Source organism: Dryobates pubescens, chromosome 25 (assembly GCF_014839835.1).
Source record: "Dryobates pubescens isolate bDryPub1 chromosome 25, bDryPub1.pri, whole genome shotgun sequence".
In the NCBI taxonomy this organism is placed as follows: Eukaryota; Metazoa; Chordata; class Aves; order Piciformes; family Picidae; genus Dryobates; species Dryobates pubescens.
Window position 1 is genome coordinate 6,958,051 of NC_071636.1, and position 22,161 is coordinate 6,980,211.

Sequence of the window (22,161 nt, forward strand, 5' to 3'; positions counted from 1 at the left end):
GTGATGGTGTGTGTGCCCAGTGCTGGGAAACACTGCTCCCTGCTGAAATACAGGATTGCTCCCCATGCCCACCCCACCCCCCCGCCCGGCATTTTAAAGTCATTTTAAACAGGGGAAAGGGAGAAAAAAAAACCCTGACTTTGCCTGCTCTGAATGCACAAAGACAGCCAGGAGAGGCTGGGGCAAGAGCTGAGCTGAGGAGGCACAAAATGCAAATTGAAAGCGGTTTCTCAAGTCGATAGTATCCAGTTTCTCCCAGCCCTCGTCCTCTGACTACTAATAAAACCAGATTTGCTCTCACAGCTGCTCCCTGGCCTGCGTTTGGCTCTGGTTATCTTGGCTCCTGCCTGAGCTACATCTGCCCTTCCTGGCCCAGCCCAGCACAACAGCACCATGATCTTGCCCTTCAATTTCTGACCTTGAGCTGAGCTTAGCTCCTCAGGCTTTGCTGCCAGCTAGGCTCACACGCACTGGCTTAACAGCAAAGCCCTGCCTGGAGGCTGGACTTTCACCAAACTCCCTCACTCAACCCCAACCAGGCTTTTTGGTTTGCTTGTTTCAAAATGAATTCTTCCATGTTCATGCTCCAGAGGGCTCCCACCAATACAGCGATTTCAAGGAAAAAAACCAAAAAAGCTTTCTTGTAAAGAAATTTCAAGGGGAGTTTGGCATCCAATAGTCCTGGGGAGTGCAGCATGGGCTGTGCTGAGAAATCTGGAAGTTGAAGGCTGTGAACATCCTCTCCCTTGTGTTGCAACAGCTCCAGCCCCTTCCTCATTCCTAAAATAACAGCAGCTCGAAGAAGCACTTCCTCTGGCACAGCTGCGCCAGCTGCCCCAGGTAAAGTGGCACCAGGGCTCGATGCCACCAAGCCTGGAAATGGCAGCAAAGGTTGGGCCACGTCTGTGCTCCCGGCTCCAGCGCCTGTGCGGGTGTCTTTGCTGAGGATGAGGGCCATGGAGCCCCAGGGATGCACGGTTGTTCCCGTGGGAATTATGGCAGCGCCTACGTCTTGCTTGGCGTGCAACTCGCTGTGCAAGCAAGCAGTGTTCCTGGGGCGGGGGGAGCAGAAGAGGTGCAAGTGGCTGTTGGGTGTGTAACTACAGCTGTGGAGATGCTGATCCATCAGCCTCCTCCACCTAAGGCGCGTTGCAGGGTGCAGTCCCTCTGCAGGGCTGGGAGAGGCTTTTCCTCCAGGAGAGGAGACACGTTCCAAAGGGACACCCTCCCCTCCTCACCTGCAAGAGGCTGTTGCATAGCTTCAAATACTGCCAAATTCTGCTGTAGGGTATTATCAGTGGGGGAATGGGGAGTGGGGTAAAAAAAATAGGGGTTAGGAAAAAAACAAATAAATCCCTAGATATGTGCCTAAAATGCATCCCTGGGATAGAGTCATAGAATACTTTGACTTGGAAGGGACCTTAAAGATCATCTAGTTCCAATTCTCCCCACCCCCCCACCATGGGCAGGGGCACCTCCCACTAGACCAGGTTGGGTGGTGTCTCTGCCCCTAGCAGAGGGGTTGGAGTAGTTCAATCACCATGATATAAAGCCTTCATCACTGGGATAAAATTGCTTCCATGAGGGTATAAAGATTCCTCCATCGCCATGATACAAAGCCTCTGTCATGAGGATAAAAATTTTGTCCTGTGATGGAGGCAGCCTCCACCATAGCAGAAAAATCCTCCACCACCAGGATAAAAGGCCTCCAAAACACTTCCATCACAGGTTCAAAAGTCTTCAGCACTGGGGTAAACCACTTCCACCACTGGAATCATCCCTCCATCACCGGGAGGAGCGCTTCGCCATCAGTCTCCACGTTAGTCCTCAGCTAGTGACATTAGCAACGATGGCGCAGTTAGTGTTCACCTCTTAATTAGCAAGGCTAATGCTGTGAGTATTGCTCTGGCTCAGTGCAGGGAGCGACTGCAGTTGTGCTGAGTTTAACAAGAAAGAAAGGAGAGCAAGAAAAGCCAGTTTTCACCTTATCTGACAAGAAAGCCCAAACTCTGATCATCATCTCCACCCGACGCGGGAAGCTCAGCGCCGGCAGGTCCGGGCGTTGCTGGAGGGTTTGGCAGCAGGAGCTGGGATGGGGAGGACTGGGCTTGGCCCACAGCAGCAACTGGTCGATGAATTCAGAATTCCCTATTGTTGTTGGGGGGGGTCCTTTTCTTTTTTTTTCTCTTTTGTTTTTTGGAGGGGTGGGTGGGTGGGTGGTGTTTTCTATGTTTTGTTTTTCCCTCTCTCCAATTGTATAATTCACTATTATTTGGGGGGTTTCCTTTCCTTCCCCCCCACCCCCTTCTTTTTGTGTGTGTGTTTGTTCCCCCCCCCCCATTGTATAATTCACTATTGTTTTGGGGTTTTCCTTCCCTCCTCCCCCTTTCTCTCCCCCCCCCCTCCATGTTTTTTGTGGTTTGGGTTTTTTTCCCCCCTCTCCAATTGGAAGGGTGCTGCCGTGTCAGGGACAGGCAGGAGACCGAGCCCCGTGGCGCAGTGCTCGGCACGGATGCAGGCACGAGCGGTGTGTGTAAACAGTAACCAGAAAGCTTTGATAACAAACAACAACTGAAAATACAACTAAAAGGCCCTTTAACAGGCCGAAGGGAGGGAGCACACTCGTACTGGAGTGAGAAATTACCCCCTTCCTTGCAAAAAATACAATAATCATCCCTAACCAGAAGGAAGAGACTAGGTACATTCGTTCTCTCGATGGAATATCCGGAAGGTCTCTAGGATTTCTCCACCTGAAAGTGCATCCCGGTGCCCGTCAGAGCGGCGTGTACTGGTTGTCGATGGCTCGGATGTGGCCCCGCCCCGGTGCCTCCACCTCGTAGTCCGAATCGCGGTGCCGGGCGCCGGCAGCCGCAGCGGCCCTGCTCGGGCGCAGGCTCTGCGCCAGCTCGGCCGGGGGTGGCACCAGGTGGAAGATCTGCTCCGAAGGGGGACATGGGGGGGTCTCGTCGTGGCCATGAGGGCAGGAGGAGGTGGGGGGGGTGAGGCTGAATTCAGGGCTCCAGCTGGGGATGGGCAAGGGGAGAGGGACCGTGGTGCTGGAGCCAGGAGCTGTGGGTGGAGGGGAGATGTTTGGTTGGTGGGATGCTCCTGCCCCATCACCCTGGGGTGCAAGGAGCATCCCACCCCCACCCCAGCAGCAGTGGGGAGCGGCCGGTGGTTTGAGGCAGCTTCTCCTTTCTCAAAAGAGGAAGCTGGGAGCTCGGGAATCACCTTTTGTGCCCCTGCCTGGATGATTCCAGTTCCCACTACCGCTTGTGGCCAAAGGGCTCAGCTCTGCCCAGTCCTGGGACACCCACATCTACCCCGGGGACCTTCCCACTGGGACAAAGCTCCCCAAGACTCCCCATCCCTGCACCCCATGGGAATGTCCCCATCCCTCCATGCCCACGTACCTTGGGGCTGGGGCAGGACAACGACGTAGCTGGACAGCCGGACGTCACAGGCTGTGCCGCACTCCAGCGGGATGGGGTAGCGGTGGAAGTGGTGCAGCATCTCCACGATGGAGGAGAAGCGGAGATGTTGGACGCGGCACTGGCCCCGCTCCGTCAGCGCCAGCCGCAGGTGCTGCGGGAGGAGCAGGGACCTGTTACCCTTCCAGCGGCTCCCGTGCTGGAGGAGATGACGGAGGGACACAGGGATATTCGGGGTTGGGGTGGGACACAAGGCTTCAGCATGAAGTGCTGCATCCCCAGCCCGCGGTACCCTGCTCACTGCAGGGGTTTTGCTCCCCGCCAGGAGTGGCCATGGGGCCACCAGCCCTCTGCGAGCATCAGGGCAGGGACCAAGAAAGGAGAGGATCTCCTCGGGGTGGGATGGGGCATGGACTGCACCGCAGCTCCCCGAGGGGCTCCTGTGAGATTCCCACCACCTCCCCAGCCCCTCTCCTGCCTGTACCTTTGCTCTGCCCTGGAAGTTGAAGGTGAGCACGTACTCGCCGCGCCGCGTCTCACTCTGCCGCACCAGGAAGACTCCGTGGCCCTCCAGCCCCCCCAGCTGCACCAGCTGAGCCGCCTTCACTCGGGAGATGGGTCCGTGGAACCAGGGGCAAGAGGAGAGGAACTGCTCCATCTTCGGCCCCGCTGCCTCCCCTGGGCACCCTGGCGTCGCCCCTGCCAGGGCACAGGGATGAGCACCCTGGGGACGCAGGGGATCCTCTGTCCCCCTCCCCTCTGGCTCTGTTCCCCTGCCCGATCAGCCTGGCCAAGCATGGCAAGGAACCCCCATGCAGTGAAGGAAGCACCCAGCAATTCTGCCCTGTCCCCAGGTCCCATGGGTGTCCCCACTGCTCACCTTGGCTGAGGGTGTCAGTGCTGGTGGTGGGGCTGGTGGCTGCAGGGTCAGGATGCCGACATGCCAGGAGCTCAGGGTCACCCACATCAGACCTACCAAGGACAGGTGAAGCCAGGCTGAGCACCGGTGGTTGGGGGACAGAAATGATGCCGAAGACATGGGGCGACTGCCCTCACTCCCAGGCTTGGGGACAGCCCTGTGCTTACCCTCTGTGTGCGCACTCCCGGATCTCAGCTGTCCAGGAGTTGAGCTGCTGCTCATCTCCCGCCTCAAACACGATGTCGGTAGCATTGGTGACCTGGGGAACATCGAAGAGGGACATCGGGGTTTCAGTGAGAGAGAGATGTGCATCCCTCTCCCACTCACCCATGCTCAGGGACTGACCTTGACCCCCAGATGGGACAGAGCATCCCCCGCCCTACACACCACATCCCCCTGTGCACTCCTTCCTCAGATGGGAAGAGGAACCAAAATTTGGCACACTACCACAAAGAGCTTTGGGCAGCTATGTGCATGCCACAGGGAGGGATAAGCCTTGGGGTTGGATGCAGGGCCCTACCTTGAGGACGAAGGTGTGGAGGTTGTCAGGCATCTCCAGGCGTGTGCACCTGCGCACTTCCTGGATGGCAGAGCAGGCAGCGTGCAGCTTCAGCTTTGAGCCCTGTGGAGTGGAACACGGTGGCTGAGCTGAGCCCCACCACCTCTCACACCCCAAAACATCCCCCACACAGCTCTGCCAGGATGGGACCAAGCCTGCCAGGAGCCACCCTCATGAGGCAAGAGAGTCATGAAGGAAATACCCTGCTCTGCAGAGAGATACCCTCTGGGCATGGAAATACCCAGTGTGGCAAGGAAATGCCCCATGTGGCAAGGAAATACCCTGCAGGGCACTGCCCTGCTGCTGTTGGGGCACCCTGAGTGGGTCAAGCGCTGCCCGGAGCAGGTGGCCCACAAAGGACCCAGCAGTAGAAGGGTGGGTGGAGGAGAGGAGGGAGAAAGGGGTTCCCAGCATGGCCAATGTGCCAGGGAGACTGCACCAATGGGCAAATCAGGGCGCAGAGAGCCAGCACCCCAGCCATGGGTGCAAGGGTCAGCTCAGCGGTGGCTTGCTGAGAGGTCGCTGTGGCTGGTTTGATGCTGACACAGGCAGATGAAAAAATGCTGAGCAAACAATTCCAGAAGGCTAACAGTGTCCCTCCCAGCAGCTTTCGGTTCCTCTGCCACCCAGCACACCGGTGGGGGAGCCGCTGACCGCTGTGAGGCCATGTCACATGGCACTGCCCAGCTGCCACTGGCACCAGGCTGTATCTGGGGTGCTGGGGACCCTCCTGGGTGTGAAATGGCCCCGGGGGGACCCTTGCACTAGGTGATGGAGTTGACCCCTCCATGCTTATCCCCATGGATGGAGCCAAGCATGCAGCCCATCTTGTGCAGCAAGTGCTGGTGTGTGCCAGGCACACTCATATCTCCATACCAGGCTTGATGCCAGTGTGGCATGACAAAATTTTGGCTGGTTATGATTCACACAATAGCTTCAGCATCCCAAAGGCTGAGTCACAGAACCATAACATTGTTTTGGTTGGAAAAGACCTCTAAGGTCATCGAGTCTAACCATCAGCCTAAGACCACCATGGCCATTAAACCATGTCCACACATTTCTTGAACACCTCCAGTGACAGTAACTCCATCACCTTCCTAACCCATGCCAGCTCTGGTGGTCCCCTCCAATCCACAGCCACGACTGTGGGTGCTTCACCCCACAAACGTTTGCCAACCAAACCATGTTCATTTCACCCCAATCTTGCCACCCACATCATCTCCCCAGCCACCTGCATGACCCTACCAGGCTCTTGGCACCTCAGCACTCTCCATGGTCACCCAACCAAACCATGTTTGGTCGCTTTTTCAATTTCATTCTCCACCCAACCCCCCTCTGCCCCTCCCCTTTCCTCCCTCCCTCGACACACTCGACCGAGGACTCAGTGTACTCTGGGGCCGGAAACGCAGCGTGAGAGGGATCAGCTCTTATCAGCTGCACTGAAAAGAAAGTTCTTAGAAGTTGCTCACCAAAAGTCAATGTGCAACAGGGTTGGTGCTACCACGGCAACCCCCCCCAAGCCCCGCTGGTGACACTGATTGCAGCTAGCTGCAGTTGCAATCAGTGTCACTAGTGGGGCCAGGGGGTGCCACGGTGCCACTGATGTCTTATCCTAAAGGATGTGTTGTTTTTTTTATCCCTTCTTTGGAAGCCAACCACAGCCCAAGCAAAGTCCTCCAGGGAGAAAGCCAAAGAGTTGCCCATCTTGGCTGCTTTCCCACGTGGAGGTTGTGACACCCAGCACATTGCCAAGCTCGCCAGCCTGGCAGGGTTTATATCAGCTGGTTGGGGCTCAGCCTTTTGCTTTCCTAGGAAATGAGAAATTCCTGGAAAAAAAAAAATAAGGTGTGTGGGGGAGTTCTGTGAAGCCCTCTACATCCTTCCCTGCAGACAGGGAGAGTGCAAAGGGAGAAGGAAATGATGCAGCAGAGAGATAGGGTGCCCGAAAAACCAGTCTGGCTTTGGAGACGTGCCTGCCGCAGGCACGGTGCCCCCGCCCCCCGAACTGACGCGCCTCGCCGCAAGATGCCCTGCTCGATGGCAGCCGGTACCGAGAACGGCAATTCCAGGTAACCAAAACTGCACACTCAACACAGTGAGTGCTCAGCCAGTACTCAGCTGCCTCCTTCTCACCAAGAAAGGTGCGAGGGTACCATCGTGGAGCTGAGTACCCCACCACTGCCAAGCGCAGCTTGCCCCAGCTCTGCCCTCAGCCCAACCAGCATCAGCTCCCAACCTATGGACTTCATCCTATTGCTCCCCAAAGTATCCTGAGAAAAGGGGGGGAAAGCGCAGCACAAATATGAGCATCCACCCTAAAAGCACCCAGGGACATGATCTCTTGCAAAGTTGCACTCCCAAGCCCCAAGGGCACAGCTACCATCATCACAGAATTGTTTTGGTTGGAAGAGACCTTTGAGACCATCAAGTCCAGTCATTAACTCAGCACTGTCAGGTCACCACTTAACCATGGCTCTCAGCACCACATCTACACAGCTTTGAAACCCCTCCAGGGATGGAGACTCCACCACTGCCCTTGGCAGCCTGTTCCAGGGCTTGCCAACCCTTCTGGGGAAGAAATTCTTCCTAATATCCAACCTAAAAGTTCCCTGGGGCAACTTGAGGCTGTTTCCTCTTGGAGAAGTAGTATGGCATGGGGAGAATGAGCATGGCACAGGAGAGCCAGCAGGGCATTAGAAAAATCAAGACAGCACATGAGAAACGAGCACAGCACAAGGATAACCAACATGGGGAGAACCAGTGGCACAGGGAGGACCTGGGGAGGGGGGGTGGCTGGGAGAAAGTGGGGTTTGCCAGCACCTGCCAAATATAGGAAGGAGACCGGTGCCAGCTTGGCACTGTGGTCGTACCAGGAGCACAAGCTGGAGGTCAGGCCAAGGTCACAGCTGCACTCAGGCATTGCAGGAGAGGAGCTGCTGTGCTTCCGCCAAGCAAAGCCCCAGTCCCAGCTCACCGCAGTGCCTGCACCCACTGCTTTCCTCACCACCTGTGTTTGCTCAAGGCCAGCATGTGGTGGCTATGGTGCTGGTGATTTGGTGATCTACTGCAGCTGGATCATCCTCCCATGGTGAGCCTTCATCCGGCAGCCTGATCAGTACCTTTCCACTCACCATTCCTGCTTTCACCTGTGACCAGTGGTGGGGAAACCAACACCCAGGAGTGCTAGCTCAGCACGGTGGGTCCCCCCACACCTCTCCAACAAAGATATCTTGGATTTATGGAGCAGTTTTGGAAGTAAAACTCCTCCTAGCCCACCTAGGAAAGCTCATGCTGTGATGCTCTGAGCCAGTGCCATAAGGAGCAGGACTAGCATGGGTGCTGGGGGATGCTGGGAGAGCTTTTCTGGATGGGGAAAAGAAGGCAGCAGCAGGCTGTCCAGGAACAAGAGGGACATCATGCTGCCCATGCCTAGGAGACTCTAGATTTGACCCACACACTGGCAGGGTGCTGGCACCCACTGTCCATCCAGACACCCCCCAGCTCAGCTGATTTCTGCTGGGCCACCAAAGCACTGCCAAGACCTGTGATGATGGTTTGCATGGGATGGAGCCATGGCCACTCACTGTTCCTAGTGGATTTGGCCAGGGCTCAGTGCCCTGCTAGCAAAGGCAGTGGTATGGGGATGACAGTGGTGGTAGAGCAGCAGTGGCATGGTGATGATGGTGGTTGCATGGCAATGATGACAGCAGCACAGTGATGATGGAAGTGACACAGCAGTGAGGGTGGTGGCATTGTGATGATGGTGGTGGCACAGCCCAGAAATGCTGACAATTATTGACTGGTGGTGGTACAGCAATGACAGCAGGGGCATGGCAGGGGCACAGCAGCGGCAACACGCTGGGACTGTGGGCACAGAGAGCAAATCCTTCGAGGGTGGCAGGCGCTGCCACCGGCCCCTCCACACACAGGGGGGTTCCCCACGCCGACTCTTTCACTTCCACTCTGAGTCACGCCACAGGAGGGGAGGAAGAGCCACAAGCCCTTGTGAAAGGTCCCCGAGAGATATGGGCGAGATTTGTCGCTTCTTGTAAATCACAGAGCCTGCCCTGTGCCCCTGATGCAAGGGACAAACCTCAGCCAGAGCTGCAGCGTGCCTGGGTAGGGCTCAGACCCATCGGGCTGCTGGCGGACGGACAGACGGCCACCAAGATGTGCAGTGGTGTGAGGACTGGGTTATACCCGTGTAAAACCATGTCCCACGTTCGTGGCACTGGGGAATTTTGCAGAGTTTCCCAGAAGCCAGAGGATTCCTGGCAAGGGGGAGGGGAACCACTTCCCATTGCTCCCCCACAGGGCAGTGGGGAGACAATGAGGGGCTCATGAGGCTGGGAGAGGGAACACCATGGGTCATGCTGGAGAGGGGAAGGTGTTTGTTCTATCAATGACCATCCTGGGGGTTTGCACCATAGGTAATTCCAGCATCCATCCTTGGGGATTTTGCCTGACAAATAATCCCAGTTTGTCCTTGGGACTTTCCACCCAGCACTCATCCTGGAGGACTGTGCACCATAGATAATCCCAGCAAGTGTCCCTGGGTGTTTGCACCATGCCTCATGCTGGGGTTTATCCTCAGGGATCTGCACAACCAGCACTCAGAGTGGCAGGTTTGCAGCACAGCTAATCCCAGTCTCCATTCTCCAGTGGCTAATCCTAGTGTTCAAGGGGGCTGTAGCACAGATAATCTCAATGCTCCTCCTCAGATGTTTGCACCAGAGCTGATCCTAAGAGAAGAGCTTCACCCCATGCCAATGCTAGTACTGGAATGGGGTCCTTTCCTTGCACAACCCTGGCCTCTCATGCACTTCTGCTATTCCCTGTCCACTGAAGGGTCTCCCAGGGTGGCACACTCCTGCTTCTCTGCTTGCATGCCAGGGCTGTTCACTCTGAAACCCACCATCAGCTGCAGTGACAACCATCATAGGCTTCTCTATTCTGGGCATGGGGAACTGAAGGTAGGTTTCCTGCCTCCATTAAGCAGAGAAGCACAAGTGGTAATCCTTGCTGTGGGCTGCTGTGTGAGCATCAGCCTCACCAGATCTTGGCTAGTCACCTGCATTGCCCACCCCAAACCCCAGCCAATATCTTCATCCCACCAGCAGGCCAAAAGTTTCCAACATCCCCATCTCCAAGCAGCCCCAAAGCCCTGGGCATGGGACAGAGCTATCCCTGAGGGGACCGGACTCAGGGCTGACAAGAGGCACCGTTGTGCTGGCCTGAAGCACTGCCTCCGGGGCACAAAGCACCTTCTGTTCCCATCACCAGCGGCTGCTGAGCGCCATGAAAGGCAATGGGAGAAACCACAGCTCAGACCCCAGCATCCCACTGAGGCCCTTCTTATCAAATCAAACCTGGGGAGCTGCAAACATCACCCCAGGAGCTGCTGGATAGATCCATACCCAGAGGGAGGGATCTGGGGGTGTCCAACTACAAACTCTCTCCCTTCATCCCAGTGGCTGGTTTCCCCTCTGTGCATTGATCAACCTCCACTGAGTGAGGCAGTGGCCACCGAGTCAATGTTCCAGCCCCAAAACCCTGTAAACCACCCCAAAATCCTGCAAGCCAGCCCAACCCCCTGAAAATCACCTCCAAAACCTGCAAGCCACCCCAAAAGCCTGAAAATCACCCCAACACCACCCCACACCCTTGCAAAATACCCCAAAGTCCTCTAAGTAACCAAAAAACCCTGCAAACCATCCCAAAGCCCTGCAGCCCCCCACTCCCCAAAACCAGTGAGCCCAGTGGCTCACATTCCCAGCAGGGTTCAGGGATCTGGGAGCTCTACAGGGGGTTCTGTGAGCAGGCACTGTGTCTCAGTTCCTTTATGGCTTTTGATTTATTTTAAGCCAAAGTCCCTTCCAGCGTGGGCTGCTCTGATGATTTCCTGGAATAAATAACAAGCGTGGAAAGTAAACAAGGTGTCTGCTTGCAGGCAGGAGCCGGCTGCAGCTGGGGGCTGAGTCACCCCAAAGCCCGACCCCAGAAGGCTAGAGGATGTGAGGTGCCCAGCATGGACCCCACAGGCTCCCCAGAATGTTCTGGGGTTTTGCATGACCTCAGGATTTTCCATTACCCAGGGGGTTTTACCACCAAGGATAATGCAAGAGCTTCAAGGGACCATGTGGAAGCATTCCATGCTCCCCAGGTGGGTATTTCAGTCCCAAAATAGGACCTGCCACCTGCCCAGTGCTGCACCCTGCAGCAGACCTTGCCCCAAATGCTTTGATTTTTAATATAATCTCAAGATGATGGTGAGTATCATAAAGCCCATCACAAGCATTGGTTGCAGCTGGGATGAACCCAAGACACTATTGCTGGGAAGAATCCTTCCAGATCCCAGAGCTGGGATGGACCCAAGACACTATTGCTGGGAAGAATCCTTCCAGATCCCAGAGCTGGGATGGACCCAAGACACTATTGCTGGGAAGCATCCTTCCAGATCCCAGAGCTGGGATGGACCCAAGACACTATTGCTGGGAAGAATCCTTCCAGATCCCAGAGCTGGGATGGACCCAAGCCCCTGTTGCTGGGAAGAATCCTTCCAGATCCCAGAGCTGGGATGAACCCAAGACACTATTGCTGAGAAGAATCCTTCCAGATCCCAGAGCTGGGATGGACCCAAGCCCCTGTTGCTGGGAAGAATCCTTCCAGATCCCAGAGCTGGGATGAACCCAAGCCCCTGTTGCTGGGAAGAATCCTTCCAGATCCCAGAGCTGGGATGGACCCAAGACACTATTGCTGGGAAGAATCCTTCCAGGTCCCAGAGCTGGGATGAACCCAAGCCCCTGTTGCTGGGAAGAATCCTTCCAGATCCCAGAGCTGGGATGAATCCAAGCCCCTGTTGCTGGGAAAAATCCTTCCAGAGCTCGCACTGCCTGTGCAGGCTCTCATAAATATTTACCTTTGAAAGCAGCAGCACTCAGCCTCAAACAACCACATCCTGGGCCGTGGAAAAAAAAACACAACACAAAAAAAAAGTAGGAAAGAAAAGAAAAAGAAAGAGACAACCACCCAAAAACACTGCTGGGCATCTCACATTGGCTGCACCCACCAGCATCCTGTGGGTCCTCACACCTCCAGCTGTGAGAGGAGGAGGGAAGAGCAATCACTGAGTGTTTTCCCAGTCCCTTTTCCTGAGTTTCTCTTAATACCTCCATTTCTTGCTCACTTCCCCACTTGCACATGGTGCTTTCCTACCTGAGCAGCTCTGCAGCATCCCTGAGGAGATGGCCCTGACCAGCAGCAGTCATGCACTGGTTGGCAGTGAAGCATCACCTCCATGAGCACAGGGTCATAGGGATGGGGTAAAACCTACCCCAAGGTGGATCTTCAAGGACAGGAGGTATAAATAAAGGAAACCAGAATCACAGAATTGTTTGGGCTGGAAAAGCTCTCTAAGGTCATTGAGCCCATCCATCAACCCAACACCACCACAGCCATTAAACCACATCCCACAGTGCCATGGCCATCTGTTTCTTGAACACCTCCAGGGATGGGGACTCCACCACCTCCCTGGGCAACCTGCTTCAATGCCTGACTGGGAGCCTTCACCTTGGAGCCCTTCTTCTGCTACCCCAACAATGCCAGCACTGAAGGGGAAGCAGCAGGTCTGGGCTCCATCCCACACCCTTCCCCTCCCAGCCCGACCAAGCCCCAGCGAGCTCCATCCCCAGCAACACAGTTTCCAAAATAAGAAAGTCTGCTCTTCAGCAATTAACTCCGAGGCTGCGGTTACACTGCTAAAAGTGTTTTTTTCCGTGCATGACCAAGGATGGAAAAAGTTGTGGTTAATAAATGACAAATAACCTTTTGTCTCATCACCCTCCTCCCCTCTTCCCCATGTGCCCTCACCCTACCATACGAAGAAAACGAAAAAATAAGAAAAATTTAAAAAGAGAGAGACGGGGGAAGGACACGGGAAATGAAGACGGGGGGGTGGGGTGAAAAATCACCACCAAGATCTCCGAACAGCAGCAGGGCAGCCACCCCGAGCGCCTTCGAAGAACGGCGAGCGGAGCCGCGCCGAAAGCCCAGCGGGGAAGGCAGACGCCCGGCGGTGAAAGTCTGCGGGCGGCTCTCGGGGCGGCTACGGCTGTGGTTTCACCTCTCCCAGAGGAATTGCTCTACCAAACCCCTCCCCTTCTTATCCCGCGGGAGGTTTCCTGGTTTCTGCCCTGGGGATGTGAGCAGAAGGATGTAGTGCCCCCCAAGGATGCTGGAAAAGGGGTGTCAGGAGAGGGATGTAAGCCCTGGAGATGCTATAAATGAGATGCAGTCCCTGGAGATGCAGGGATAAGGATGCCAGGAGAGGAAAGCAGTCCCTAAGGATGCAGGGATAAAGATGCTGAGACAGATATGTGAGGAGTGCCATACAGCCCCTGGAGATGCCATGACAGGGATGTGGTCCCTAAGGCTGCCTGGAGATGTTGGGAGAAGGATGCCAGGAGAAAGATGCTTTCCCTGGAGATGTAAAGGATGCTAGGAATGTGATGCAGCCCCTGGGATGCTGGGAGAGGGATGCAGTCAATGGGTATGCCAGGAGGATGCCAGGAGAGAAATGTGGTGCCTGGAGATGTTGGTAGAGGGATGCCAGGAAAGGGATGCTGACTCTGGAGACACAAGGAGAAGGATGTGGTCCCTGGACATGGCAGGAGAGACATGACAGGAGAGGGATGTGGTCCCTGAGGATGCAGGGAGAGAGAAGCAGACCCTGGAGATGCCAGAAGAAGGATGCAGCTCTGTCCACATGCTGTCCAGCCACCAAGAGACAATGCAACAGGGTCGCTCTTGGCTGGAAGATAAAGGCTGCAGCCTCCTGCCTCCAGCCTGGAATTCTTTGACATTTAAATTCCAGCACAGAGAAAAGCACACGTGGTGTGATGCAACTCGCCCCTGGGCCAACCACGAGGATGAGGGCAGGAACACACGTGGTTCACAGGGTAGAGGACACCAAATGGGATCCAGATTGATGATTTTTCCTGGGGCCAGGGTGATGATGGGGCACTGAGATGTGTCCCATTACCAACAAAATCCCTCTCTTGAGGCATCTGCTGTCCACAGGCTCCAGCAAACCTTCCGGGGTTTGCCAGAGCCTGCAGGCAACAGATCCCCCTGGGAGGAAACAACCATTTTGCCTGAGATTTGCCTAGGATAAGGATGAAAACACAGCTGCTGCTGGGGTCAAGGCTTCCTGAAATGTGGCCTCTGAATCCCTGTGGGCAGAAACCAGCAGCAGATCCTCTCTCCACCACCACCTCTTCATATATCCTCAGCTGAGTCACTTACAACCACATTTGAGCAGCCCAAAATGTTCCAGGAGGTCCAAAGCAGATCCAAGAGGAGGTGGGATGGGGATTGGAACCACCACAATGCTGGGACATCCCCCAATTCCATGCCTGGCCAGCCGCCACGCAGAGCCCCAAGTGCTTGAAATCAGAGCTCAGCAGGTACAAGACCTGCTTGCTCAGGAGGTGGAGTTCTGAGAAACCAGCTTCAGGTGAAAGGAGGCAGGGGGGGGAGGGGAAAGAAAGAAGAAAGGGGGAAAAAAAGGAAGGAAGAAAAAAGAAGGGGGGGGTGGGGAGGGAAGAAAAGGGAAAAAAAGGAGAAAAATAAAACAACAACAACAAAAAAAGAAGATAAAAAAATATAAGAGGGAAAAAAAAAAGGAAGTCAAAGCAGTCTCATGCTGAGCTAAGATAAAAATACTGCTCCTCCTGTGGCCAGGGCTGAAGACGTAGGAGCCATGGCACAGGCACCACAGGGTTTTCAGCGGAAGGAGGCTTCCCAGCTTGTCTCGGCGTGCCATCAATTTACGGGATGCGCTGGATTTCATTAAAATGCCATCAAGAAACCAGCACAAATGCAAATCCCATTTCCCTTCCCCTTCCTGTGAAAACATCTGGCCCACAGAAAGGGCTCGGGACGTTTCCGGTACAAATCGTGGGGGTTTGATGGAGCTTAGGATTCGGTCACAGCAAAGGCACTCGGGGCCGGGGATCATTCGGCTGATGGAACAGCCCCAAAACCACAGTGGGATGCCCTAAAACATGCAAACCACTTTTACCAGCTTTGGATTACATTTATGAAGGCAGAGAGGCCTCAGAGCTACTTGATCCTATGAATTCCATGAGAAGAAATAGTGTGGTGGTGGAGAAAGTGCCTCCACGGACAGCAGGGAGGAGTGATGAGCATCACCCTCATCAGACATCAGAGAATCCACTTGTGCTGCATGCCTGGGACTAGACCCAGGGTTTCACTGTTCCTCCTGTGCACATACATACATCCACCCATATGTACAGGCATTATGGACACCCTGGCAGCCTTGTACTCCATGTGCACCAGTGGGACATCAAGATGGTCCCACTAGCGCTGATTCTAGCCCCAGATGCCATAGAGCATCATCCCCTCATCCTGGCACTGGTGGCTGGCACCCCTCCTCTCCCCAGCACACCAGCACCCTCCAGCATGTCTCTAAAGTAGGTATGTGGGTGCTTCCCACACTGTACTGGGTGCCCTGAGCCCATCAGTGCCCTGCAGCCAAGCTGGGATCCAACCTCTGGATCCAAGTATCTCCAAATCCCACCTGTGCAACATCATTTTTCCGGCACTCAGGGAAAGAAGGAGTGATGCCAAAACCAAGCCAGCAGTGGCTGCTAGCATGGGAAGCCACATTCACCCAGCTGATGCTCCCATGAGACCAGCATGGGGAACAGGATGTCCATGGCAGGCAGTGCCACAGGGACTGCTGGTGCCTCCAGCATGGCTCACCAGCACTCAGCCCTTCACCACCCAAGCAGTAAATGGGATTAGGGCCCTTCAAAGGGCCCTGCTCCCTTTGATGCCAGGCACATTATGGGATTAAGCAGAGAGGCCCTGTTGGAGCTCACCACAGGGGTTAAAATAAGGTAAAACCTGCCAAAATCAGACTGCTGGGGCAGTGGCTGAGTCATGGTGTGGCACATGTGGGGTCACCTCCCTTTTCCCCACATACTCTGCCTCTCCAAGGTCATTGCAAGGGGCTGAATATGTGGGAGCTTGGTTTGATGGAATCATAGAATCATTTTGGTTCAAAAACAGCTTTAAGATCATCAAATCCAACCATTAACCCAGCACTGCCAGGTCATCACTAAACCATGTCCCTCAGCAGTGCATCTTCACAGCTTTGAAATCCCTCCAGGGATGGGGGTCCACCACTACCCTGGGCAGCCTGGTCCAGGCCTTGACAACCCTTCCCACTGGGAGGCTGAGTTGAATTCCCAATTACAATATATTATTTAAAGGCAGAAAAGGAGGCTGCTTCTGGAGAGACCTCAGAGGAGATCAAGCCTAATGGTCCTGAGACCAGCAAGGGATGAAAGTCCCCAGGGACTTTTTTTAACATTGCTTATTTGAAACCATTCATCTTTCATGATGATCAACAGCATCTTCAAATCAGAGAAAGATCCATGACATGGGTGAAAGGCAGCAGCAAAGTCCTGAGAGTGTACTGTGGATGGAGGGAAGGGGGCTCCCTCCATGGAATGGTTTAGGTTGGAATGGACCTTTAAAGGTTATCCAGTCCACCCCCCCTGCAGTCAGCAGAGACATCCCCAACTAGAGCAGGTTGCTCAGAGCCCCAGATGACCTGACCTGCAATGGTTCTGGAGACAGAGCATCTCCCACCTCTCTGGGCAACCTGGGCCAGAATCTCATGACCCTCAGTGAAAAACATTTCTTCCTTCTCTGTGGTCTGAATCTCCCTCTTTTTGTTTAAACCATCACCCCTTGTTCTGTCACAACAGGTCCTGGCCAAAAGTCTGTCCCCAGCTTTCTTATCGTCCCCTTTAAGCACTGAAGTCTACCAGAAGGTCTCCCTGGAGCCTTCTCTTCTTCAGGCTGAACATATTTACAGTAATAAATAACTTCTATTATTATTTTTAAATTAAAACAAAACAAAGCTCCACCACAAAGCTGCTCTCCTCCCACCACTCTGGGCTTTGTCCCCTTGCTGGCTTTGGGGAATGGGACCCACCAGCCCAGTGCAGGGTTTTCGACCACCCCCAGAATCCAGCTGCAGTTACTGAGAAAGGAGCAGGATGGATTCTGCTGCAAACGAGACAGGATCTGGCCTCAGCTCAGTTAATTAGAAAGGAAGGACCCGCCCTGAGAGTATTTGCACAGGAAGCAATTTAATCCGGAGAGTCCGGTGAGGAACATCCCCCTCTTCCGCAGGCCTGGTTGAGAAACTCCCCAGCTTGGGGTCCTGGGGGAGCACAGGGTCCCTGGCCTCGTGGTGATGGGGTAATCTCCATGGGATGGAGATTTGATATAAAGTGGAAGGAATAAAGCTGCAGAGTGCTGGGTGAACTGAGTAAATGTCTCCTTTTAAATGCCTCCTCCCCATGGATCAAAGCTGGGCAGGGGCTGCAGGGAGAGGAAGAATGTGCTGTGTGCTGGGCTCGCTTCCCAAGGGAGGGAGGGGTCAAAAATAAACAAACAAAAAAAAGGAAATAAAAAAGGGGGAAAAGCTGAGTTTGCCAGTGCCAGGTGCTGGTGGCAGGCAGGATGCAGTGGGGACCCAGCCAGGCTCTTGTCCTGAGGGACAAGGGTGCTGCTGCAGTGTGTAAGCACCAGTGGGGTGCTGGTTCTGCTCCCCATGCTGTGCCCAAAATTCTTCTGGGGACAGGCTCGGCAGCCAGGATGGCTCAGCTCTGCCCCACAGCTGGGCTGGGTCACCAGGGGTTCTACCTGGCATGGAGCTGGCCAAATCCATTGCAGCCATAATGTGTACAGGGGGAAAAAAATATACCCAGGGTTGGTGCCTAGGCACAACAGTGGCTGGGAGGCATAGGTGGGTACTTATGGAGGGGTATGCTCGATGCCAACCACCAAAGTCCCCCTGTGATGGTGAGTAAACAGCCCCTGGGAGGGCATCCCCTTGCTTCACTTTTATTTTTGGCTCTTGGAAAGCAACAAGGACAAGTCTGGGCAGCAGCCAGTGAGGATGAGGAGGAGCAAAGCCTGCAGCAAATCTGGCAGCAGAACCTGAACCAGCGACAGCCCAGCACCCTCTCCCCACCAGGCTGTTCCCTGTAAGCAAGGTCCAACAAAGAATTCTGTCAATTGGAAAAGATCTGTAAGATCCTGGAGTCCAAACCTCAACCTAAGACCACCATGGCCATTAAACAATGCCCCCAAGTGCCAAGTCCAGAGCCAACTGGGTGACTAGAGTCTGCACCATGCCAGCACCGAGGGGTACTGCCCAGCTGTTGAGAGCATCCTCCAAGAAGCCCCAAAGCAATGCTGATGGGAGCCAGACCTCCCTGTGCCCCAGGACGGGGACACGCTCCCACTGGGACAGATAACTGCTACCCCTGACCCGACAGAACAAAACTTGCTTTTACTTTCAGATTGCACAATTTTGGTGGTGCCTCTGAGATTTCTTTTTTTATTAAATAATATTTAACATTGGGGTGGTTTGACAGAAATAGCAGGAATTTGGCCAGCTGCTCCCTGGCCCCAGGGCTGCATTGAGCAGCAAAGGCAGCTCAAAGGCTCTACTCAGGGCTTCTTCCTTACAAAGCACAAGTCAAGTCATCAAAGTTGAACAAGCACACACCAAAAAAAAAAGGAAAAAGAGAAAACCCAGCCCACCACGCCTGCGTAAGAGCTGCCATGTGGAGGCACTGTCTTTTTAAAGATTAAACACCCCAGCTCCCCCCCCTACCCCCTCATCACTCCCCAGCTCACTCACATCCTGCGTCATCTCCGCTCCAGCCGGGTCTAAGCACCACGGGAGCTCCCCAGGGTAGCTGAGATCTCAATTTCCAGCCACAAAAGCAAAATTCAGCTCCCTTAGAGGCCCCATGGGGAGCAGAAGGCAGCACAGCTCTTCATTCTTATTTTTCCTTTCCCAACTTGCTCAGGTGAGCAGATGTCCTGGCTGCTGAGGCCATGCCATAGTGGGGACAGGGTGCATTTGCAGTTCACCAGATTTGGTGCCTCCTTGCCTTGCTGGGATGGAGGCCACTGGGCTCTATCCTGACCCAGTGACTCCCAACCTTGCTGGGACAGGTCCATTAGGTTTGGGGATGAATGGTGACCAGCAAGCTCTAGCCTCAGCTCACAAGGCAGGTGCTCTACTCCTAGCTGGAAACCCCAGGTTCCAGAAGGAAGAAATGCAATTGCATCTTGACCAGTGGCAGTAATTCACCTGCACATCACCTTTGGCACACAGTCACAGCACCTTTCACTCCCCAAAGATGAGCACACCGCAGTGGCTCAGCTCTGCTTCTCAGAAGTCTTAAACACATAGGGTGCAGCCTTGAGTGGCTGCAGTGGCACAGCAAACCCATCTGGATCTTTGTCCTAGTGCCCAGACACCACACATGGTGAGAAACCTTTGTGATCAGGGATGCACTACGGCCCCACTCTTCCTTGAAGAATCAACCCTAGCATTGTCCCTAACCCGCTGCCAAGTGATCCACAGCACTGCCTGGCCAAAAGGGGCAAGAACCAGCAGGTCCTTACCTTGGGAGGGTCGAAGAGCTCCAGAACATATTCCTCACTGTCAGGTGTCCCCGCTCGCCGCAGCACCAGGCGGCAGCGCTGCCAGCGCGTTCCACTGTCCAAGGAGCTCTCATCCAGCAGTCCATACTTGAGGATCCCCTCCTTGCGCACCTCGGGGGGCTGCTCCCGCGACAGCCCCCACGGCAGGATGCGCTTGCCCAGTCCTGGCTTGAGAGCTGCCTCTGGTGCCGCCTCCCCGTCCCCATCCCCGGGGAGAGCATCTGAAGACCGGCGTCGGAAGAGGCTGCGCCAGCTCCTGCGTAGTTGGCTGAGTGAGAATGGTCGCCGTGCCGGCCCCACCAGCTCCTCCGAGCTCCAGGACTTGCGCAGCCCTGTTGGGGTGGCCTCAGGGCCTCGGCTGGGCTGCTCAGGGCGGGTACCCTGCTCCATCTCAGCTTTGGTGGCCACCACCGTTCCCAAGGAGGAATCCACGTGCTGCCGGTGTGTCTCCCGGTAATCCCGCACCGGGCCGGCGGGCAGGATGCGGAGCTGGTTCATGGCAAAGCCTTCCTTCACCTCATGGCAGAAGTACTGCTGGAAGAGGTCAGTGAACTGCACGGAGAAGTTCTCCGCGGCCAGGAGGTCATGGTGCGGGTGTTCGGTGGCGAAACGCAGGTAGTGCCGTGCCAGCTCCTTGGCGGTGCTGATGGCGTGCAGCTCACAGAACTCATGCCAGCCCCGGGGATGCGCTGGCGTGCCGGCTGGCAGAGCGTGCCCATTCATTGCCGTGGCTCCCGCGAGGCGGCCGCGCTGCAAGACACAGAACATTGCTGGTGTCGACCTGGCCCTGACGCTCGGCCAACCTCCCCAGCACCCTGGCCAGTGCAGCTGCACACCGCTCCAGATGTGTAGAATCATAGAATTGAGGTATGGGTTAGGTCGGAAGGGAGCTTCAAAAGTCATCTAGTCCCACCCCTGTCCTAGCAGGGACATCTGCAACTACAGCAGGCTGCTCAGAGCCCCAAACCACCTGACCTGGAATGGTTCCAGGTTTGGGGCATCTCCCACCTCTCTGGGCAATCTGGGCCAGGGTCTGGCCATCCCCTGTGTCAAATATTTCTTTCCTCTCTCCACTCTGAATTTCCCTCTTCTAGTTTAAACCATCACCCCTTATCCTGTCACAACAAGTCCTGCTCAAAAGTCTGACCCCGGCTTTCTGATCACCCCCTTTAGGCACTGAAAGGCCACCAGATGGTCTCCTGGAGCCTTCCCTTCTCTAGGCTGAACAACCCCAATTCTCAGCTTGGTCATACAGCAGAGGGCTTCCAGCCCTCCCATCATTCCTGTGGCCTCCTCTGGCCCCACTCCAACATGTCCCTGTCTCTGCTGTGCCGAGGAATCCAGAGCTGGACCCAGTGCTGCAGGCATGGTCTCAGCAGAGGAGAACAGAGTAGCAGAATCCTTTCCCTCCACCTGCTGCCCGTGCTGCTGGGGATGGGACATGGCTGGGTCTGGGCTGTGAGCACACGGTGCCAGCTCATGTCCGTTTTTTTTACACACCAGCACACCCCAAGTCCTTCTCCTCATGCCTGCTTTCCAGCCCTTCATCCGCTCCCTGGGCCACTACTGGGAGTTTCCCTGTCCCAGGTGTGAAACCTTGCAGGGCACCCACAGGGCAAGCAGTCCAGGGCACACCATGACCAAAGCCACTTCACTCACGGGACAGAGCAGAGGGACACAATGCAGCTGCTCAGCTGCCCAGTGAGGAGCACAGCCATGCAGGAACTGCTAAGGCTCACCACCCACCACCCAGCTGCAGCAGTGGCCATGCAAGGCGCCTCAGGGTTCCCCATCCCCACCTGGCAGGGCCGTGCTTCAGTATCCCCACCTGGGAGGTGGGGGCCAGGCAGGTCCCCGTGTGGGGTGGGTGTCTGCACAGCTTCCTGCCAGCACAGCTGCCACCAGCTGCCCAACACCCCGCGGGGACGCCTGGACGAGCCGCATCCGCTCTCCTCCTGCCAAGGCTTCACCGCGCCGATGGGTTTCCCTCCAGGGACCTATTTCAACAGAGCTGATAAAGCTGGAGCGGGGGCGGGAGGGGAGGAAATGACATGAAAAGCTGCAGAAATCCAAGGATGGAGCTGCCTCGCCTGCCAGATCCATGTGGCCCCACTGGCCTGGGGAGACACAGCCCTGCTGCCAGCACAGCCAGGGATGAGAGCATGTCCAGAGGGATGCTCTGTGGGGCCTGCTGGGCTCTGCTAAACCAGGACATCTCTTTTCCCTCAGCAGATTTTGCTGCCAGGCCAATCTGGCAGCACCCATGGCCGACACACAGCCATTCTGGCATGCCTGGCAGCAGCGTTCCCCACGGCCAGTCTGGCTACACTGCGCTGCTTACCGCCCAGCCTCCCTCTCGCCTGCTGCACTTATCGGGGCTGTGCACTCTGCTCCGGCAGGAAACATTGGCCAACCCCCCCCCCCGGATCCTGCCATGCTGGCATGGGCACCACCACCTCCCAGGAACTCCAGCCACCTCTGGCTGGGGCAGGGAGGAAAAGTGATTGTATTTGGCTGGAGGGAGGAAAAGTTGGAGGGGGAAAAAAAAAGACAATGAAGCTGGGAGGAAGCGAGCCAGGTGACGTGGAACATGCCGGCACGGCAGATCTTGTTTGCAGCCCCGGCGGCGATAACACCGGGAAGCGGACCTCTATCTCTGCCCACCCGCCGCCCTTCCCAGCATGTCC

General features: G+C 55.4%; 1 protein-coding gene across 2 annotated transcripts; it reads right to left on the reverse strand.

The window, feature by feature from the left end:
* Positions 1-2,440: 2,440 nt before the first annotated feature.
* SH2B3 (SH2B adaptor protein 3) lies at positions 2,441-20,504 on the reverse strand. 2 transcript variants are annotated; one of them, XM_054173124.1, is made up of 7 exons: positions 19,436-20,504; positions 4,871-4,972; positions 4,518-4,609; positions 4,312-4,403; positions 3,916-4,130; positions 3,414-3,585; positions 2,441-3,069 (listed from the first exon to the last, which is right to left on the reverse strand). In XM_054173124.1, exons 1-7 carry the CDS (start codon positions 20,375-20,377, stop codon positions 2,774-2,776), a joined length of 1,911 nt encoding a protein of 636 aa, XP_054029099.1. In that variant the 5' UTR covers positions 20,378-20,504; the 3' UTR covers positions 2,441-2,773. The 2 variants fall into 2 exon arrangements, with proteins under 2 accessions (XP_054029099.1, XP_054029098.1); XM_054173123.1 differs by having other exon boundaries at positions 3,414-3,630.
* Between the last annotated feature and the right edge of the window lie 1,657 nt (positions 20,505-22,161).

Excerpts from the sequence above, each read along its gene's own strand:
- SH2B3 (XM_054173123.1), bottom strand. The coding sequence starts at position 20,377 with ATGACTTTTGAAGCTCCCTTCCGACCTAACCCATACCTCAATTCTATG. Across the intron at positions 4,131-4,311 it reads CACTGACACCCTCAGCCAAG|GGGCGACGCCAGGGTGCCCA; the intron begins GTGAGCAGTGGG and ends GTGCCCTGGCAG. Across the intron at positions 3,070-3,413 it reads TGTCCTGCCCCAGCCCCAAG|CTCCTGGCTCCAGCACCACG; the intron begins GTACGTGGGCAT and ends CTCCACCCACAG.